This window comes from Ursus maritimus, unplaced genomic scaffold (genome assembly GCF_017311325.1).
Source record: "Ursus maritimus isolate PB19 unplaced genomic scaffold, ASM1731132v1 scaffold_26, whole genome shotgun sequence".
NCBI classification, from domain to species: Eukaryota; Metazoa; Chordata; class Mammalia; order Carnivora; family Ursidae; genus Ursus; species Ursus maritimus.
Genome location: NW_024425119.1, coordinates 17325197 through 17343455, shown reverse-complemented (window position 1 = coordinate 17343455; position 18259 = coordinate 17325197). Strand labels below are relative to the sequence as shown.

The 18259-nt window shown below is 34.7% G+C and overlaps 1 protein-coding gene across 2 annotated transcripts in view; it reads right to left on the bottom strand.

Moving 5' to 3' along the window:
- PIK3C2G (phosphatidylinositol-4-phosphate 3-kinase catalytic subunit type 2 gamma) overlaps window positions 1–18259 on the bottom strand; it is a 318577-nt gene that overhangs the window by 16232 nt on the left and 284086 nt on the right. For both annotated transcript variants that reach the window (XM_008707062.1, XM_008707063.1), the window contains one exon: window positions 10433–10527. In XM_008707062.1, the coding sequence (XP_008705284.1) occupies window positions 10433–10527 (95 nt within the window). The remainder of the gene's footprint in view (window positions 1–10432; window positions 10528–18259) is intronic.

Sequence of the window (18259 nt, the reverse complement as noted above, 5' to 3'; positions counted from 1 at the left end):
TCTATCATCTATCTCTATCTATCTATCTATCTATCTATCTATCTATCTGTCATCTATCTATCTATCATCTATCTATCATCTATCTATCATCTATCATCTATGTGTATATTATCTATCTATATCAAATATACTTTAAATGTAAAGAGATGAAAGGTTAAAGGTAAAAGGATAGAAAATATATACTATGCTAACATGAATCAAAGGAAAACTGGAAAACTTATATAAATATCTGACAAAGTATATTTGATGGTAACAAATACTACCATGAATAGAGAAGTTCGTTTCATAATGATAAAGGGACCAATTAATCAAGAGGACATAATAGTCTTAAATGTTCATATAACATTATACAAATTCACAATTATAGTAAAAGATTTTAACACCCCTCTCTTAATAATTCATAGAACTAGCATACAGAAAATCAGTAAGGCTATAGAAGAAAAAAATAAGGTGAAATGAGTGTTTTGTAGGTAGCATATATTTGGGTCATTTTTTTTTTTATTCATTCAGCCACTCTATGCCTTCTGATTGCAAATTCAATCCATTTACGTGTAGAGTAATTATTGATAGCTAAGGACTTCACTAATGCCATCTTATTAATCGTTTTCTGGCTGTTTTTTAGTTCCCTTGTCCTTTTCTTCCTCTCTTGCTGCCTTCTTTTGTGGACTGATGATTTTTTGTGGTGCTATGCTTTGACTTCCCTTCCCTTTATCCTTTGTGAATTTACTGCAGGTTTTTGCTTTGTGGTTACCGTGGGGCTTACATAAAACATCTTAGGTACAGGAGTACCTGTGTGGTGCAGTCATTATGTGTCTGCCTTTGGCTCAGGTCATGATACCAGGGCCCTGGGATCGAGCCCCTCATAGGGCTCTCCGTTCATTGGGAGCCTGCTTCTTCCTCTCTCTCTGCCTGCTGTTCTGCCTACTTGTGATCTCCCCTCTCTCTCTGTCAAATAAATATATATATTTTTAAATATATATATATATTTTTAATTTATTGACAGAGAGAGAGAGCAAGCACAAGCTGGGGGAGTGGCAGGCAGAGGGAGAGGGAGAAGCAGGCTCCCAATGTGAGGCTCCCAATGTGAGCCCCCATGTGGGGCTCAATCCCAGGACCCTGGGATCATGACCTGAGCCAAAGGCAGATGCTTAACCAACTGAGCCACCCAGGTGCCCCAGTTTTTTTTTTTTTTTTAGATTTTATTTATTTGAGAGAGAGAGAGCAAGACAGCATGAATGAGGAGGAGGGGCAGAGGGAGAGGGAGAAGTAGACTTCCCGCTGAGCAGGGAGCCTGACATGGGACTCCATCCCAGGACCCTGGGATCATGATCAGAGCCAAAGGCAGACACCTAACTGACTGAGCCACCCAGGCACCCTGCAGCTATACTTATTTTTAATACTCTTGTCTTTATACAAGACCTGAGTGATTAGCACTCAACCATATTACACTATTTGAGTACTCTGACTTTGTACACTTATTTTTGCGATAGGTTATATATTTTCATATACATTTATGTTATCTGTCAGTATCCTTTCATTTCAGCTTGAAAAATTCCTTTCAGCATCTCTTATAAGGCAGGTCTAATGGTAATGAACTTCTTTAGCTTTTATTGGTCTGGAAAAGTCTTTATCCCTCCTTCATTTCTGAAGGACAGCTTTGCCAGGTAGAGTATTCTTGACTGGCATTTATTTTAGTTCAGTACTTCGAATATATCATTCCATTCCCCCCTGACTTGTAAGGTTTTCATTGAGAAATCTGCTGATTACCTTAGGGAGGGTCCCTTGGAAGTTGCAAGCTTTTTTCCCCTCTTACTGCTTTCAAAATTCTTTGTCTTTGATTTTAGACTGTTCCATTATACTGTATTTTGAAGAGGATCTTTAAGAAGAGCTTGTTTAGGGAACTATGAGCTTCATGAACTTAGATATCCAAATCTCCCCCCAGATTTGGAAAGTGCTCAATCATTGTTTCTTTAAATGTGCTTTCTGTCTCTTCTCCTTTTCTTCTTCTGGAACTCCAATAATTCAAAGTTCTTGTTAAGGTATCCTAAGATCACATAGGCTTTCTTCAGTATTTTTCATTTCTTTTTTATTTTTCTTTTCCCTTTTTTGTTCTCAACTTACTGGATAATTTCAAAGTTTCTGTTCTCTATCTCACAGATTCTTCTTCTGCTTGATCCTTCTGATGGTGATGCTTGTTGCATTTTTCTTTTCATTTATAATACTCATCAGCTCCAAAATTTTTGTTTGCTTTTTTTAAAAAAATTCTATTTCTCTGATAAACTTCTCATTTTTTCCCCATGTATTATTTTCCTGATTTTTTTGAATTGTCTTTCTGTGCTTTCTGTAGCTTATTGAGTTTCCTTTGAAAAGCTATTTGAATTCTTTGTATCAAGCAAATCACATATCTTCATGTCTCTGAGTTTGGTTAGTGAAAGATGATTGTGATCCTTGGGTGGTGTCACGATACCTTGATTTTTCATGTTACTTGAAGTTTTGCATTGTTGTCTTCAAATTTGTCACCTCTTCCAGTCTTTACTAACTGCTCACTTCAAAGTGTTCAAGCTCATGTTTTTTTCTACAACTTCTCCTCTGCAAACCTGGACTTTCACAAACGCTCTTTCATCTGTGGATGACTATTAAAGGCAGTGCGTTCCAGGAACTCCCTGACCATGGCTACGAGGGGCTGGAACCAGTTCATGAGCCACTTCAGGCTCTTCAGCTGGGACCTAGGTCTGTGCATCTCTTGTTTGGTGCATGGGTGGGTGAGAGTCCTCCTGGATCCCTTGGTATATGGTGTTAGGTTCCACAGTTCCCACAAACATACTTTTGTCTGTGAATGGATGCCAAATTTTTGTAGCTGGGTGAGGGATGTCTCTTGCAACTATGATACTAATGTGACTCCCAAGTTGATTTCAGAAAAGCCAGGAAGGAACCAGATTAAAAGGACCAATGTCAGGACCCTGGTTTATGTTTTGCTTGTTTCCTTGTTTGAGTTAGAATGTAGAATTGAGGGAGATTTGGATAAAGAATAGCAATTAGGGTACAAGCCTGTCAGTAAAGAACAGAGTGATTAGATAAAATCTGTATCATGTGGTGACCTGTACATTGATGGCTATGTCAGCTGGAGATATGGTAAGAGTCCAGAGTTGTTGAATATTTAGAGAAATAATTCTCAGCAGGAAATCACTTTATTTTCAAGTGAGACAGATGTGAAGGTCAAATATTTGTCATTCTCAGTTTAGCATCATGTATTATAGAGAGCAAAATTCACAGAGAAAAGCTATTCATTTACAAATATAGCTCAAATTAAACTGCTCTGCATTGTGGCTATTTTTCACAGTAACGTACACTTAAATAAATATTCACTTATTTAACAAACATGTATTAAGGGCATAGTATTATGCTAAGCACTGCAGAGTATACAAAATATACTTCCCACAATTTTTACAATCAGTATATTTTTAAAACAACCGAAACTACAGGATAAACCAAAATGATAAGAGTTTCAAGAGCTGGATAAGGCAGTGAATATCAAATGGATGGTGTAAACAGTAAATAAAATAGGAGGCCAACGGAGAGAAGGATCACCAGGAGCAAGAGTGACCCAGGAGCTTCAGAAAGGATGAGAGGTTTGAGCTGAGCCTGAAGGTTGAATTAGATGTGGAAGGCAAATAGAACGTAAGTGGAAATATGCTGTAGTTTGCTTAAAGGATGGGAGTGTGTTTGGTAAACATGAATGAACCATCTAGAATATGAGTTTTGTGTTGGGGAGGGTGGATATAAAGGTGTGGCTAGACTGTGTAGTACCTTAAATAATTATTAGACCAAGGAATTTGAGTTTTATAAAGATTGTATTAGCTTTTTTAAATTTATATGTTAAAAATAGAATTTTAGGATGTTTTAATGCAGATGGATTGAAGGAAGTAGAAAACAAGGCTAGAAATATCATAAAAATCAATCAAAATAATGCACAGGTGAATTAATAGAGAATATAGAATAGGATTTTGGCAATAATAAAAGTACAGAAACTAAAAGGGTTTGCTGATGATGAAACAATGAAATATTTATATCTGGGCTGGCTACTCTTCACAATCCACTGCTTTGCATCATATTTGAAATGGGAGATCAGTGTCATAATGGGCCAACTCTAGAAGAATAATTTTTTATTAATGAAATATAAGCCAGATACAATTGAGGGGATAATTATTATTAGAAAATTGCCTTTTATCAAGAAATTGATGTTTATTTAGATTGAAGTGCACCTGGGATGGAACAATGACAAATTTCTTTTAAAAATCTAGATTAAAAAATTGAATTGGGATAGTCAGAGGATTTAGCCAAGTTAGTTTTAAAAAGGATACACAGAACATTGTTATTTTTACATGTTGAACATTGCCATCGTCTGTGCTTTATTTTCACAATCACCCCCCTTTTTTTTAAGATTTATTTATTTTATCTTAGAGAGAGAGAGAGCACAGCTGGGAGGGGCAGAGGGAGAGGGAGAGAGAAACTTGAGTAGATTCCATGCTGAGATCAGGATCCTGAGATCAGGACCAGAGCTGAAACCAAGAGTCTGCTGCTCAACTGACTGTGCCACCCAAGCACCCCCCGACACACACTTTTTTTTTTTAAGAGAGAGATAGAGAGAGCAAGTGTGTGAGCAGGGGTGGGGGAAGGCAGAGGGAGAGGGAGAGAGAATCTCGAGCAGACTCTGTGCTGAGTGCAGAGCCCCCATATGGGGCTCAATTTCATGACCATGAGATCATGACCTGAGCCAAAATCCAGAGTCAGCTGCTTAACCAACTGAGTTAGCCAGGTGCCTGGGGTTCTTACTGATGTGTTTGAGTCTACTTCTTTCTCTCCTATTTTCTTTTTTAAAAAAATATATTTATTTCAGTGCATTAAAGTCCAAATGTGTGTGTGTTTTAAAATTTAGTAGCCACTGTCAGTCACCCCAAATGTTTAAGCAAATCCAACAAAAAGAGACACATTTAAATCTTACGTATTTTTATATTTTTATATTCTGTCTTCTGTCCTATAGCTAAATTTGGGCTAGTAAGAGTTGGAAACAAAAGTGAAAAGAAAACAGGAAAAGAAAATAGGAGAAAGTGAGGAGAGGAGGGAGAAAAGAAATAAGAACAAAGTTTTATCCTTAATGCTTTTGAAGCCAGTTCTTTTACTGTTGGAGGACTTGATATGGTCAGAAGACAAGTGTAGGGCTATCAATGATGAGATCAAGTTTTTATCCCAGTATTGTCTCTCTAGATACATCTGTCTTCTCATAGAATGAGACAAGCTCCATCATTTCTGCTCCTTCATCCTGTCTGAACTAGAAGATCTAATACCATGAATATTCATAGCAAGATGAAACAGACCTTTTAATTAATTACTATACGAGTCGCTTACTGGATAATAGGGCTACGTAAGTCTTTTTTTTAATTGAAGTACAGGTGGCTCACAATGTTACATTAGTTGCAGGTGTACAACGTAGTCATTCAACAAGTCTGTATGTTATAGTAAGCTTACCACAAGTGTAACTACTATCTGTCACCATACAATGCTATTACATTATCGTTGGCTATATTCCCTATGCTGTACCTTTTATCTCCATGAATTATTCATTCCATAATTGGAAGCCTTCATTTCCCACTTCCCTTCACCATTGGCTCATTCTCCTACTCTCCTCCCCATTGGCAACAATACAGTTTGTTCTCTATATTTATGGGTCTATTTCTGCTATTTGTTTTGTTTTTTAGATTCCAGATATAAGTAAAATCATATGGTATTTGTCTTCCTCTGTTTGGCTTATTTCACTTAGCATTATACCCTCTAGGTCCGTCCATGTTGTCACAAATGGCAAGATCTCATCCTTTTTAATGGCTGAGTAATATTCTAGTGTGTGTGTGTGTGTGTGTGTGTGTGTATACACATACATATACCACATATTCCTTATCCATTCATTAGTCAATGGACACATAAGTTGCTTCCATATCTTGGATAGTGTAAACAATGCTGCCATAAATATAGGGGTACATATATCTTTTCAAATTGGTGTTTTCATCTTCTTGGGTATATATCCAGTAGTGAAATTACTGGATCATATGGTATTTCTATTTTTAATTTTTTGTGGAACTTCCACACTATTTTCCAACGTAGGGGCACCAATTTACATTCCCACCAATTTACGTTACATTGTTGTTGGGAATGTGCACAAGGGTTCCCTTTTCTCCACATTCCTGTCAACACCTGTTATTTCCTATTTTTTCTCCTGTTAATTTTCATATAGCAACAATTCTCTTGTATTTTGTCTTATGAAAGGATTAAACAGCACTCCATTTGATGTGTGTCATGCTTCCCTTGCTTCTCACTTGAAATTATATTATTTTGTTACAATGTAAGAGTCTCTAACAGTATGAGCATATTCAATATCAGAAAGAATCTGGAATCGTTATTGATTACTTTTAGAGCTTTCAAGAATGCACATATTCTGGAGCAGGTAAAAGAAAACAGTGTGTAAGTGACACAGATGAGGGGAATCCATGACACCAGGAGAGACATTGTAGACACTGCAGTGCATAGAGACATGCAGACATCAATGGAAGAGGCATTTTATAGTGGGCTATGTGGGAAAATGCTAGAAAGATGTAAAAAAATTTTTCCAATCTAAATGATTTTTATATGTTTCTTTGTTATATAAACCGAAATATTATTTAAAAAATCTTGGCCTAGTTTCTAAATAACTGCATTACTTTGTCAGTCTCTGTTCACCAGAGTAAATCATTTTGGGTTTCTTTAAAAGGGGAAAATTTTAGCAATTTTGTTTTAGCTTGTGAATTCACAGGAGGGAAGTGATTCTTAGAGCAAAGCTTCAAAGATTCAATATAAGGTAAACAATTCTTTTCATCACACTTAATATTAAATATAACAGAACTGCAGGCGGAATAATTCATTTTAACATTAAAATAAAATGAAGCACAACTTCTTTAGTCTGATTACTTCAGCATGTGAAAATACTAAAGGCTCAAAAATAAATAGCAATCAGTTAAAACTTGAAATGAGCAAAGAAAATATGTGGACAATTAATAGATTTTTCTGTCATTTATATTATAGCGTTATCTCTGTCTTCAGATAAGCAGAAGAAATAAAATAGTCATTTAAAGGAAGCTGTGAAAAATGCAAGGCACGAGAACTTTGTTGTGATGATTTTTGCAAGGTGAACAAGATCCTAATTCTTAGTTGTTCACATCAGAAATAATTTGACATTCTTTTATTCAACAAAGTATTCATTGAGCACCTACTATGTACTTGGCACTGTTTTAGCCCCTTGGGTTTTAGCAGTGATACAGGGCAGTGGAGAAAGTAAAGAAGGAAAGGAAGTTTGGAAGTGGCAACAAGTAGTGGTTTTGCAGTTTTACATGTAAGAGTCAGAAAGGACCTCACTGGAAAGGTGGCAGTAAGACATAGTCCCTCGGGACATGTGAGACTGAGCCATGAGCCTGGGGAAGAGCGTTCCAGATAAAGTGAATAACAGGTACAAATGTCCTAGGGCAGAAACATGCCTGACCTATTTAAGGAGCAGGAAGGAAGTCACCGAGGCTGGAGTGGAGTGTTTGAGGGAGTCCGTGGAGATGAGGTCGGAGAGGTCACAGAGGCCAGATTGGTAGGGCCTCAGTGATCATCGATAAGTACTATGGCTTTCATTGTAAGTGGTGTGAGGCCTTACCCTGGGAAGGATATGAGAGAAGAATGACAAGATCTGACTTTTATTCTCAAAGGAATATTCTGGCTCCTAGGTTAGGAAGAGATAGAAGGAAATACAGGCAGAAGCTGGGAGACCTGTTAAGGGATTACAGCAGTGATTCAGGTGGGGGATGATGGTGGCTTGAACCATTTATGGCAGTTGTGGTAGCGGTGAAGGTGCAAAGTGGTGGCATTCTGGATCTATTGTAATAGTATTTTTTATTATATTATGTTAGCCACCATGCAGTACATCCCTGGTTTTTGATGTAAAGTTCGATGACTCATTAGTTGCATATAACACCCAGTGCACCATGCAATACGTGCCCTCCTTACTACCCATCACCAGCCTATCCCATTCCCTCACCCCCCTCCCCTCATTCTGGATGTATTGTGAAAGCAGAGCCGACAGAACTTGCTGATCAATCGGTTGTAGCTTGTGAGAGATGTCAAAACAACTCTAAGGACTTTAAGTTGAGCAAATAGTGGGATGAAGGTGCTTTTTCATGACATGGGAAAGATTGCAAAAGAAACAGGTTTACGGGATAATAATCAGAAGTTTGATTTGGTGTATCTTAAGTTTGTGATGCCTATTCAATTTCTACTAGAGTTGTTGAGTAATCAGTTATACAACCACCTCTGGATTTTAGGGAGAATTCCAAGCTGGAGTTATAAATTTGGACGAGAAAGACATGTTAGTGATATTTAAAGCCACAGGGCTGGGAATAGAAGAGAGAAGAGGTATAGGAATGAATTCCAGGGCAATGCTAAGAGACCGGGGAGAAGAGAGGACCTGGCATTTAGACTGAGAAGTCAGACTGCAAGAAGTATCACTTCATTAATAATAACTTTCTTTCAGAGGAGATTGGCAATGTATAGGCTCTAGAGGCCCTAGGTCTTTTTTTACTTTTGGTAGGATTCACCTGGTCATTTGCCACTTACCCATCAGTTGAACTAAATCTTCAATTTTTGCTCTTACTCTCTCCCTCCCTTAGGGCCTGCATCACATTTGTTTCGAATATTCTTATTGTTAATGCAACTCCATCTCACTATAAAATGCATTTCTGAAAACTGTCAAAAGTAATTTGGGGATTTTATCTAGTGAATAAAATGGGTGACCAAATTGGTTAATACTGCTTTTGATCAAATATTAGGCATGACTATTGAGTAATATCACCAAGTTTACTGTGTGGTTTATGTGCCGGGTCTAAAAGCAAAGTCAAGAGGGATGTTCTAAAACCGTTTTGAGCAATGACATTACTAGAATAAATATATGATTTCCAAGAGGACTATTTTCAATTAATAATCGTATATCATATACAAATATAAGTTCTGTTAACTTGATTACACCATTTCCTAACATTCTATTACTTTATCACATATATTTATAGAGATGCTCAAAGTCTATGAACACTCAGATAGCCATAAATAATATCTAATTGTATCTTCATTTCCCGGACTAAGAATTCCTTAAACAACTCCTATTCTCATTTAAGATGATTATCTTATCAAAAGCAACTGAAAATAATTATTTTAATGAGTAAAACATCTACAAAAACACATCTAATAATACCTGCCCAGCTATTACAAAAATTGCAGATTATGAACATCACAGATTTACAAAAAGCATCCTGGGATATCCTGCTAATACTGTTTGTAAAGGATGTATCCCCTGCAAATTATGCCAACTATTTGTTCACCGAACAGATATTTATTAAATTCTAGTATGTTCCAGATGCACGTCACAATGAAAAGAGTTTGCTCTTTTAAGTTTTTCCAAGCACATTGTGGGAGACTTACAGGCATAAGGGATGGAGCCAAAATAGGGTTACTGACTTTCTTTATATCGAGCAGTCTCCTGGGGAGTTTTACCATATGGAGAACCTGTTTTGAGTAGATTAAAGGAAGACTAGAAAAGTAGCTAGGCTTAGAGTTATCCCTTACCGTATACGGCACACAGACTGGGCCCATTAATCAATTACACGGTGACGGAGAGAGCTTCCACCCTTAATGACAATGTTCTAATTGCTCTCCATGCCTCTGACTTGACCCATCTTCAGGAATGGGGGATCATGGAACGGCTTTTAGTTTTCTTTAGAACCTAACTACCATTGTTGTTCTAGGTTCTGGGATACAAAGATGGGGTTCCTGTCCTCAAAAAAAAATTATTTTTTTGAGGGAAAATATATATCTTTGAGTAATTACATCAGAACATGGTAACAGTGCTGGTGGTATAAACTCAGTGTACTCAGTGGGCATCTGGGGGGAAAGCCTAAGAGTTACTGGCTTTACAGAGAAGGTACTGGCATTATTTAAAAAGATGAGTTCATCTTCCCCTAAGCTCAGCAGGATGAGACAGATGTAAATTCTTGGGACCGAGCTTTTTTTCCTTTGGATTTTAATACTCTAGCTATTCCCGCATTTTCAAACCTTTTTCACTAGATTTGGCCTGATGCTTCATTGTGAATAAAGTCTAATTTTCATTCTAGGACTTTGCCTGTAAAGTATTTTAGAGTCTTTACCCCAGAGATCACCATCACACTGAGGCAGAACATTGTAATTGGCCCACTGTTCCTCACTTAAACTTGGTGGCTGGCCCCATTCCTCTCACTAATGTTGACATTAATTGCCGGAAGGAGGAAAGTGATTTCTAAATGCAGGTTTACATGTTTCTTATTAGAAATAATAAACTTACAATGTTTTTCATGTGTTTCACTAGGATGGTCAGCTTCGCATCCTCATGTGATATCACTAACTGCACCTTAGGCGTCTTGTCAGGACACTTCTCACCTGATAAAGTAATAAAATTTCGGTGGGTTACATTGGAAGTGGTTCATCACAGGATAAATTAAACATTTAAAGACTAAAATGGAACCAATGAATAATATGCAAAAGAAACATTCTTCAGATCACTCAGAAAATATAATACTCTTTAGGAAACTGAGATGGTAAAAGATGGGATTGGTGTCTAATCATCCTGAACCAACCCTTTCTCCTCATATTTTCTGTTTTTGATGGATTTTGTGTTCATTTTGATTGATTATTTTTCCCTATTATTTAAGATTGAAAACCTAGTTCCATTTTTGGCTCCAGTTTTCTCAACATTCACTACAATAAGCTTAAGTATTAGAGAGCATGAAGTGTTGGCTTTAAAAGTCAGTGAGCCTGGGGTTCAGGTCCCAGAACTATACTTAAGACTATGTTATGCGTATATAATTAACTTATGACTAAGTTAATTGACTTCCTTAAAATGGAGATAATAGTTACCTACTTCAGGGTAGTTGAGATGATCAACCGAGAAACTCAAAAGTTTTCACAATGTAATCTCTCAATCCATGTTTGCAATTAGTAATACTCTTCTCCATATATTTGCATTTATCTCTTCTTGTCTATTTCCATAGCTCCTAGTTCAGACTCATAAGAATCTCTTGTCTGAACTACTAGAACATTCTCTTCTCCTCTCCTAAAACCCAAATCTATCTGTACACAATTACTGGTATATTCTTCCTCCTGCAATTTCTCTAAAATTACTCTTTTGGTCAAAGTACTATTCATAGCTTTTCAGTGCTTATGAAAAAAAAAAACCCTGAATTTTTCAGACTTGTTGCTTCTTACTGAATCTTTGTTTTTTATTTCCCACTGTTACTGTTCCATGCTGTAGTCTGTAAGTTCAATTCCACAGACATGCTCTGCTATTTCCATCCAGTCATTGCTCATATTATCCTCTTTATTTGAAATGACCTCTTCCACCATTTTTGGCTATTGAACTTTTATCTTTCTGAAAGGCCTAATTAAAATGCAAAATAGCCTCTGTGGTCACCTCCCTTTGAACTCCCCTAGCATAGCCCTTATCACTTAATATTTTTATCATAATTATTATCTTACATGCTTCAATTTGCTTAGTGGATTTTAATGTCCCTCAAGGCTTACTTTTTCCCCATATTCCCAAGGGATATATAAACCAGTGCCTGCTCCATAACGTCACACTAAACATTTATTTAATAACAAAAGTAGTCTTATTTTTTTCAGGTTATATCATTCCATCATTAAAATGAAGCCTTTGGTTTTTTAATTAAAAATTTCTGGTTTATGGCCCCAAAATTAAGCATAATTTGTAGTTCTTTTGATATTTCCATTGATTACTCTGGTTGTATATTCTCTGAGGGAAGTTAGAGAGAAGTTTATTAATAACAAGAAATTTGGCAATGTTCTACTGTGGGCTCATTGTGGTCCACATTGTTTTCTGAGAGTCAGTTTCAGTTCTCTAATCCTCTTTAACCTTTGATAATTAAACCTGACTGGTATGTTTCCTTTTCCAAAGATTTTTACATGTTTGTAAAAGTAGTTTACATACTGTGTGTAGGTAATATGAATTAATGTTACCATTAACGTGGATTATTGACACTGAAATAACTAAAATTGGCATTGTTTCTTACAATTGAAATGGCAATCACATAAAAATAATAAAAATATTCTTCCTTAAAATATTTTTATTTGATTACAATGACTGAGAGACATTGTGAGTTAGAGATACTATGAGATAATTCTGAGTGTAGTGCTGAGGTAAATTGCATTCACAGTAAAAAAAGAAATGTAATTGGATTTTTGGTATGAGCATGTTAAAAATGCTGATGACTTTTCGATGCACAATGAACGTTATTTTTGAATAAAGAGTGAAAAGATTACTACATAGAAACTCAATGTGTTTAATCAGAGGAGTTATAATTCGAAGGTGTGAAATTAGCATAAATTTACGATTGAGTGTCTAAATAGTCACCGTATAACTGTTACTTGAACTGACTGAAGTGATATTCCATTTTGAACTCTAGTGCAAGATTAGTAACCAGTATCCGTCAAGACACAGCAGAGTTCAGAATTCAGTTAAAATTCAGGCCACCAGGAAGTTTGAGTAGTCAATGTGGTAATAGTAGAGGTACTTAGTACTTCTAGAACTTTTACTGTATGCCAAACATTGGGCTAAGAGCTTTATGTACATGAACTAACTCAATCCTCATAGCAAATACATCAAGTTTGTGTTACTTCTGTTTTACACAAGAGGAAACCAAGGCATTTGGTCAAAGGTCACGCAGACAATAAACCATGCAGTGTTAAATGATCTCTAAAGCCTATGTTCTTGAACATCATGCTGTAAAGCTGCAAAGAAGGGGAAATAATCTAAGGGAAAGAATTTAAAGGAAGAGGGAGAATTTTGAGAATAGTTTCATATGGACAAGAAGATGCAGGATTATTTTGATTTTCTGCTTTCAAGTTAGTCTGGTGAATCTGATTATGTTTAATCCAACCATTTATAATAACCTTAAAAGCTGTTAAAATGCTATCGATCCTAGGATGACTGTGTTGAAATGTTTGAACGCATGACACTTTAGCAGCTAATATAGCACTTATTATGCACAATGTGTCCATTAATGTTAAAAAAGCAGCATTTCAAAATCTTTTTTCAAAATATAATATATTCATATAACTAAAAAATACAAAAGTATTTAAAAAGTATACAGTAAAACACCTTCCTCCCATTCCTAATACCTATCCACCCAGTTCTCCCACCATTATTTCATTAGCTTCCCATATATCCCTCTAGAGCGACACACATCCTTCCAAAGTTTCTCCATATAAGCAAATATGAATAAGCACTTTTATTGCCCCCCTCCCTGCATTTCCACAGAAGGAATAGCACATTTACTACTCTGCATAAAGATCTTGGAGAAATTTTTATAATCGTTCAAAGCTTCTTTATTTTTTAAAATATAGTTGCATATTATTCCATTATGTGAAATGCCATAATTTATGTAACCAGTTCCCCATTGATAGGCAAGTGGGTTGTCTCCAATGTTTTCCAGCTGTTACAAAACATTCTGCAACAAACAGCTTTGTTTACATGTCATTTTGTATACCTGTGCACAAATACTATAGGATAAATTTCCAGCAGCAGAATTGCTGGTCGAAGGGTATTAGCATTTGTAATTTTGATAAATGCTGCCAAATCACCTTCCACGGAGGTTGTACCAATTTGCATCACCACCAACAGTGTATAAGAGTGCCTGCTGATTTGTAACCAAGCTTATTAATTAAATTTTTGAATTTTTGCCAATCTGATGAGTTAAAAATGGTATCAGTGTAATTTTAATTTGCATTTTTATTATGAGTGAGTTTGAGGATCCTTTCTTTTAAGAGCCTCTGTATTTTTTTGTGTGCATATTATCTTTTCAAATTCTTTACATAATATTCTATTTGGTTGTTGGTCTTTTTCTTACTAACTTCTAGGAAATGGTTATATATTAGAAAACCGTTTGTGATAAATTGTAAATATTTCACCCATTTTGTCATTTATCTTTGAATTTTTTTTAAACTTTGCTATAGTTTTTTATATCCTGTAAAATTATTATGGCTTCTGGATTTGTAGTCATAACTATACTAAGTCATCCTCAGGTTGTAAAGGATTTTTTCTATGTTTTCTTTGTTATATATATGGATTTGTTATTTACATTTGAAGTCTTTCATCCGTTTGGTATTTATCCTGGCACATGGTGTGAAATATGCTATCTCAGCACTATTGAATTTTCCCTTAGTGTTTTGACCACATATTAAATCCCTGAATGTATTTGACTCTATTCATGGACATTCTATTATGTTCTATTTATTCATCCTTTTTGGACTAACACCACACTGTTTCAATTACTGAGGCTTTGTAAGGAGTTTTGTATATGATAGGGCTAGTCTTACCTCTATGCTTTTGTTAATTTTTCCTGGCCTTTATTTGTTTATTTTTGTTTATGAACTGTAGAATTAACTTATCTAGTTAAAAATAGATCTATTAATATTTTAAAAAAATATATTCAAAATTAAATTAGAAATACCTGACATCTTTATGATGTAGAATCTTCCTATATGAGAGCATGCTGTCTTTTCATTTGTTCAAGGCATTTTTGTAATTCCTGAGTAATGTTTAAAAGTTTTCTTCATTTGATCTTGCACACTTCCTGTTCAGTTTATTCCTAGGTATTTTTTCCCCTGCTATTGCAAATGGGATCTTTCTTCTACCTTTATTCTTTTATCTATATTCCATTGCACATAAGAATAAGTAATAGGTAGCTACATATCAATTTGGTACCTGATACCTTTAATGAGTCTTCATCATTTGTGATAGATTCTTAGTTGATTCTTATTTTTCTAGGTATGGGATCATATTACTGGTAGACATTGTTTTGTCTTCTTTTTGCCAAAGTTTGCTTTTAATTTTTTTTTCAATTTCATACAGTCATTTCACAAGTATTTATTTACCTTTTATGGACAAGGCACTGCTCTAGGCCCTTGAAACAGGTTAGACAAAATTCCTCTCTTTCTATTTCTACAGTGGTGAGGGAAATAAAAAAAAGCAAAACACATTATAAATAAGTGAAATTTATGATAAGCTGACTATGATAAATGATAAGAAAAAAACCCCAGAACATGATGAAGGCACTGGGGACTAGCAGAATAAGGGTCAGGTTACAATTTTAGATGGGATGATCAACGTGCTTCTCATTGAGAAGGTACATTTTGAGCAAAGATGTGAAGGAGGTGAAAGAGTGAGCCACCTGTCGGTTATAGTGATGATCATGGCATAGTGTCTTACTTTATCCTTCAGCGGAAACGCTTTTCCACTGTTTCCCTGTCATGCCTGGTGTGGGCTTTGGATAGCCAAGATAGATACATTTTCTCATGTTAAAGCATTAACCATTTATTCTTATTTCAGTGCTTTGTCAAGAAAGTTTATTGAAATTTATCAAGTACCTTTTCAGGGTCTATAGAGACAACCATATGATTTTCTCCTTAAATCTTTTAATTTTTTAGTTAATTTTATTTTTATTTTTTAATTTAAATTCAAGTAATTAACATATAATGTATTCTTTGTTTCAGGGGTACAGGTCTGTGATTCATCAGTCTTATATAATACCCAGTGCTCATTACATCACATGCTCTCCAATGTCCACCACCCAGTTACCCCATCCCTCCACCCCACTCCCCTCCAGCAGCCCTTAGTTTGTTTCTTAAGATCAAGAGTCTCTCACGGTTTGTCTCCCTCTCTGATTTCGTCTTGTTTCATTTTTTTCCTCTCTTCCCCTATGATCCTCTGCCTTGTTTCTTAAACTCCTTAAATCTTTTAGGATGATAACACGTATACTGTATATTACCAATATTGAACCATTCTTACATTTCTGGTCCTGGTGAATTATATTTCTTTATTGTGCTGATGGATTATTTTGGCAAATATTTTTCTTAGAATTTTCCATTGGTACTCAGAAGTCAGATTAGGTTGTGGTTCCTTTTTTGCTGTTCTTGCATCCTTAAAACTACTGGCATAAATACTTATGTGCTTCATAAAAATAATCTGGAAAAATTTCCTTACTTTTCTCTGCTTTGGAATTGTTTAAATAACAGTGGAATTATCTACTTTTTAAGGGTTTTGTAGAATCCCTTTGGAAATCATCTGAATTAGGTACTGTTCTAAAGATTGCTTTTTGAAGCATTTTCTTTTCTATCAAATTTGATCTTTTCTAGGGAGAGTAAATTGTGTTTTCCTGGAACACTATTTCAGACAGATTTACAAGTTTAGCTTTGTAGACTTGAACAAAGTAGTCTCTTAGTATTCTTCAGTTTCATCTTTTTCTATGGTTACTTCTTGATTCCTTTTGTATTTTATATATTTGCATTTGTCCCCATTCTTTTGATCAGTTTAACCACTGGCTTCTTTATTGTTTACCTTTAGCTTCCAGATTTACTTATGCTGTTTTCTGTCTTCTAATTCATTAATCTTTACTTGAATCTTCATCCATTTGTTTTCTTTTTTTCTTTCTTTCTTTCTTTCTTTCTTTCTTTCTTTCTTTCTTTCTTTTTTTTTTTTGTATTCCTTTGGTTCGTTTTATGGTCTTATTCTAATTATTCCAATTATTGAGCACTTCTTTATCTTTCTCCTGTGGTTTTTGAGAGGGATAGCTATTCTTTTGAAATCTTGCAATTTTGTTTTCTAAGTCCTTTTGGCCCAAGAGTTGTTGAAGAGAGCTTATTTTTTAAAATCTCCAAACAAGTATCTTTTAGCTTTTAATTTTTAAATTTTAATTTTTAAAATTAAATTCTTACCTTACTTTCTTATGATTAGAAAGTGTGTCTGTACTATTTCTACTTTTTAGGATTAATTGAAATTTTCTTTGTGGCCTAATATATAATCTATTTTCATGATTTTCAGGACAAAGAGTTTGATATAAATTAATAAATTTGTCTTGTTAATTTTACTAATTTTCTATGTATCTACTTATATTTTCCACCCAGTCTTTCATAAATCAAAAGAAGTGAATTAGAATATCCTATTACCTGTCTGTTGTGTATTTTTCTTGAATGTTCCATAATTTCTGTCTGTTGCTGCCATACAATTGATATATATATATATATATATATATTTATATATATATATATAAAACCATTATTTATATATAACTGCTCATATCTTTATTGAGGATATTGTACTTACTAGAGTTTAACATTGCATTCTTGTTTAATTCAATGCTTCTTGGCCTAAATGCCACCATTTCTTTATTAAGACTGTGACTTCTGGTTTCCATGTCTTTGGATTTGCCTAATATACCTATGCTTGGAGTTTAATTTTCAATTTTTAAATATCATTTTATCTTAGGTGTGTTCTTACATAAAGTATAGAGTTATGGTTAATATTTTTGCTCCAGTTGGAAATTTTTTTTCTTTATGGATGAGTTAAGTCCATTTATACTTATTCATATAATGGATTCATTTCCTCCTTGTTCTTACTGTTTTGTTATTAAAGAAATACAACATTTTTGTTTTTATGATGTTTAAAGACAGTCTTTGGCTCAGGAATTTGTTTTTATTTTTATGTACTTGTGATACTTAGAAAAACTTTTACTTTTGTTTTAGTGGTTACTTTTATTTAATATTCTTAGACTTTTATTTTTTTGACAATATTTGTTTCCTAATAGAAACAGATGAAATTAGTGTGCATAATCTTTTGCACTCTTCTTTCATCTACCACCCAATTATATTCAATGTGGTGATCTTAGTGTTTCTCTAACACTAATATTACATATGTTAAGATTTTTTTATTGCCTCATTTGTTGGATTTTAGTGATATCTTTGATATCCAGCTATTAGAAATGAAGTAATTAAAGAAACTCTTCTCTCATCTTATCATCTTTTCTTGCCCACATCAGCCCCAAGTAAAAGTTTAAAATAATTTCCTAATTGGAAACATGATATTATACGATATAATATAGTAAAAACCGTAATATTTTAAAGCTTTCAACTTTCAGAAACAACTTAATATAAGCATTTATTTCTAAGTAGTCCTAGCCTTTGCCTTCTGTCCCTCTGTATCATTAAAATTTACACTGAAAACCTGGTACCGTACTTCCACCATATAGATAATTGATCTGGGCTCTGCCAGAGCAAGTAGCTATAACATTAACCAGAGAAACCCTGCCATGGAGACTGTGGC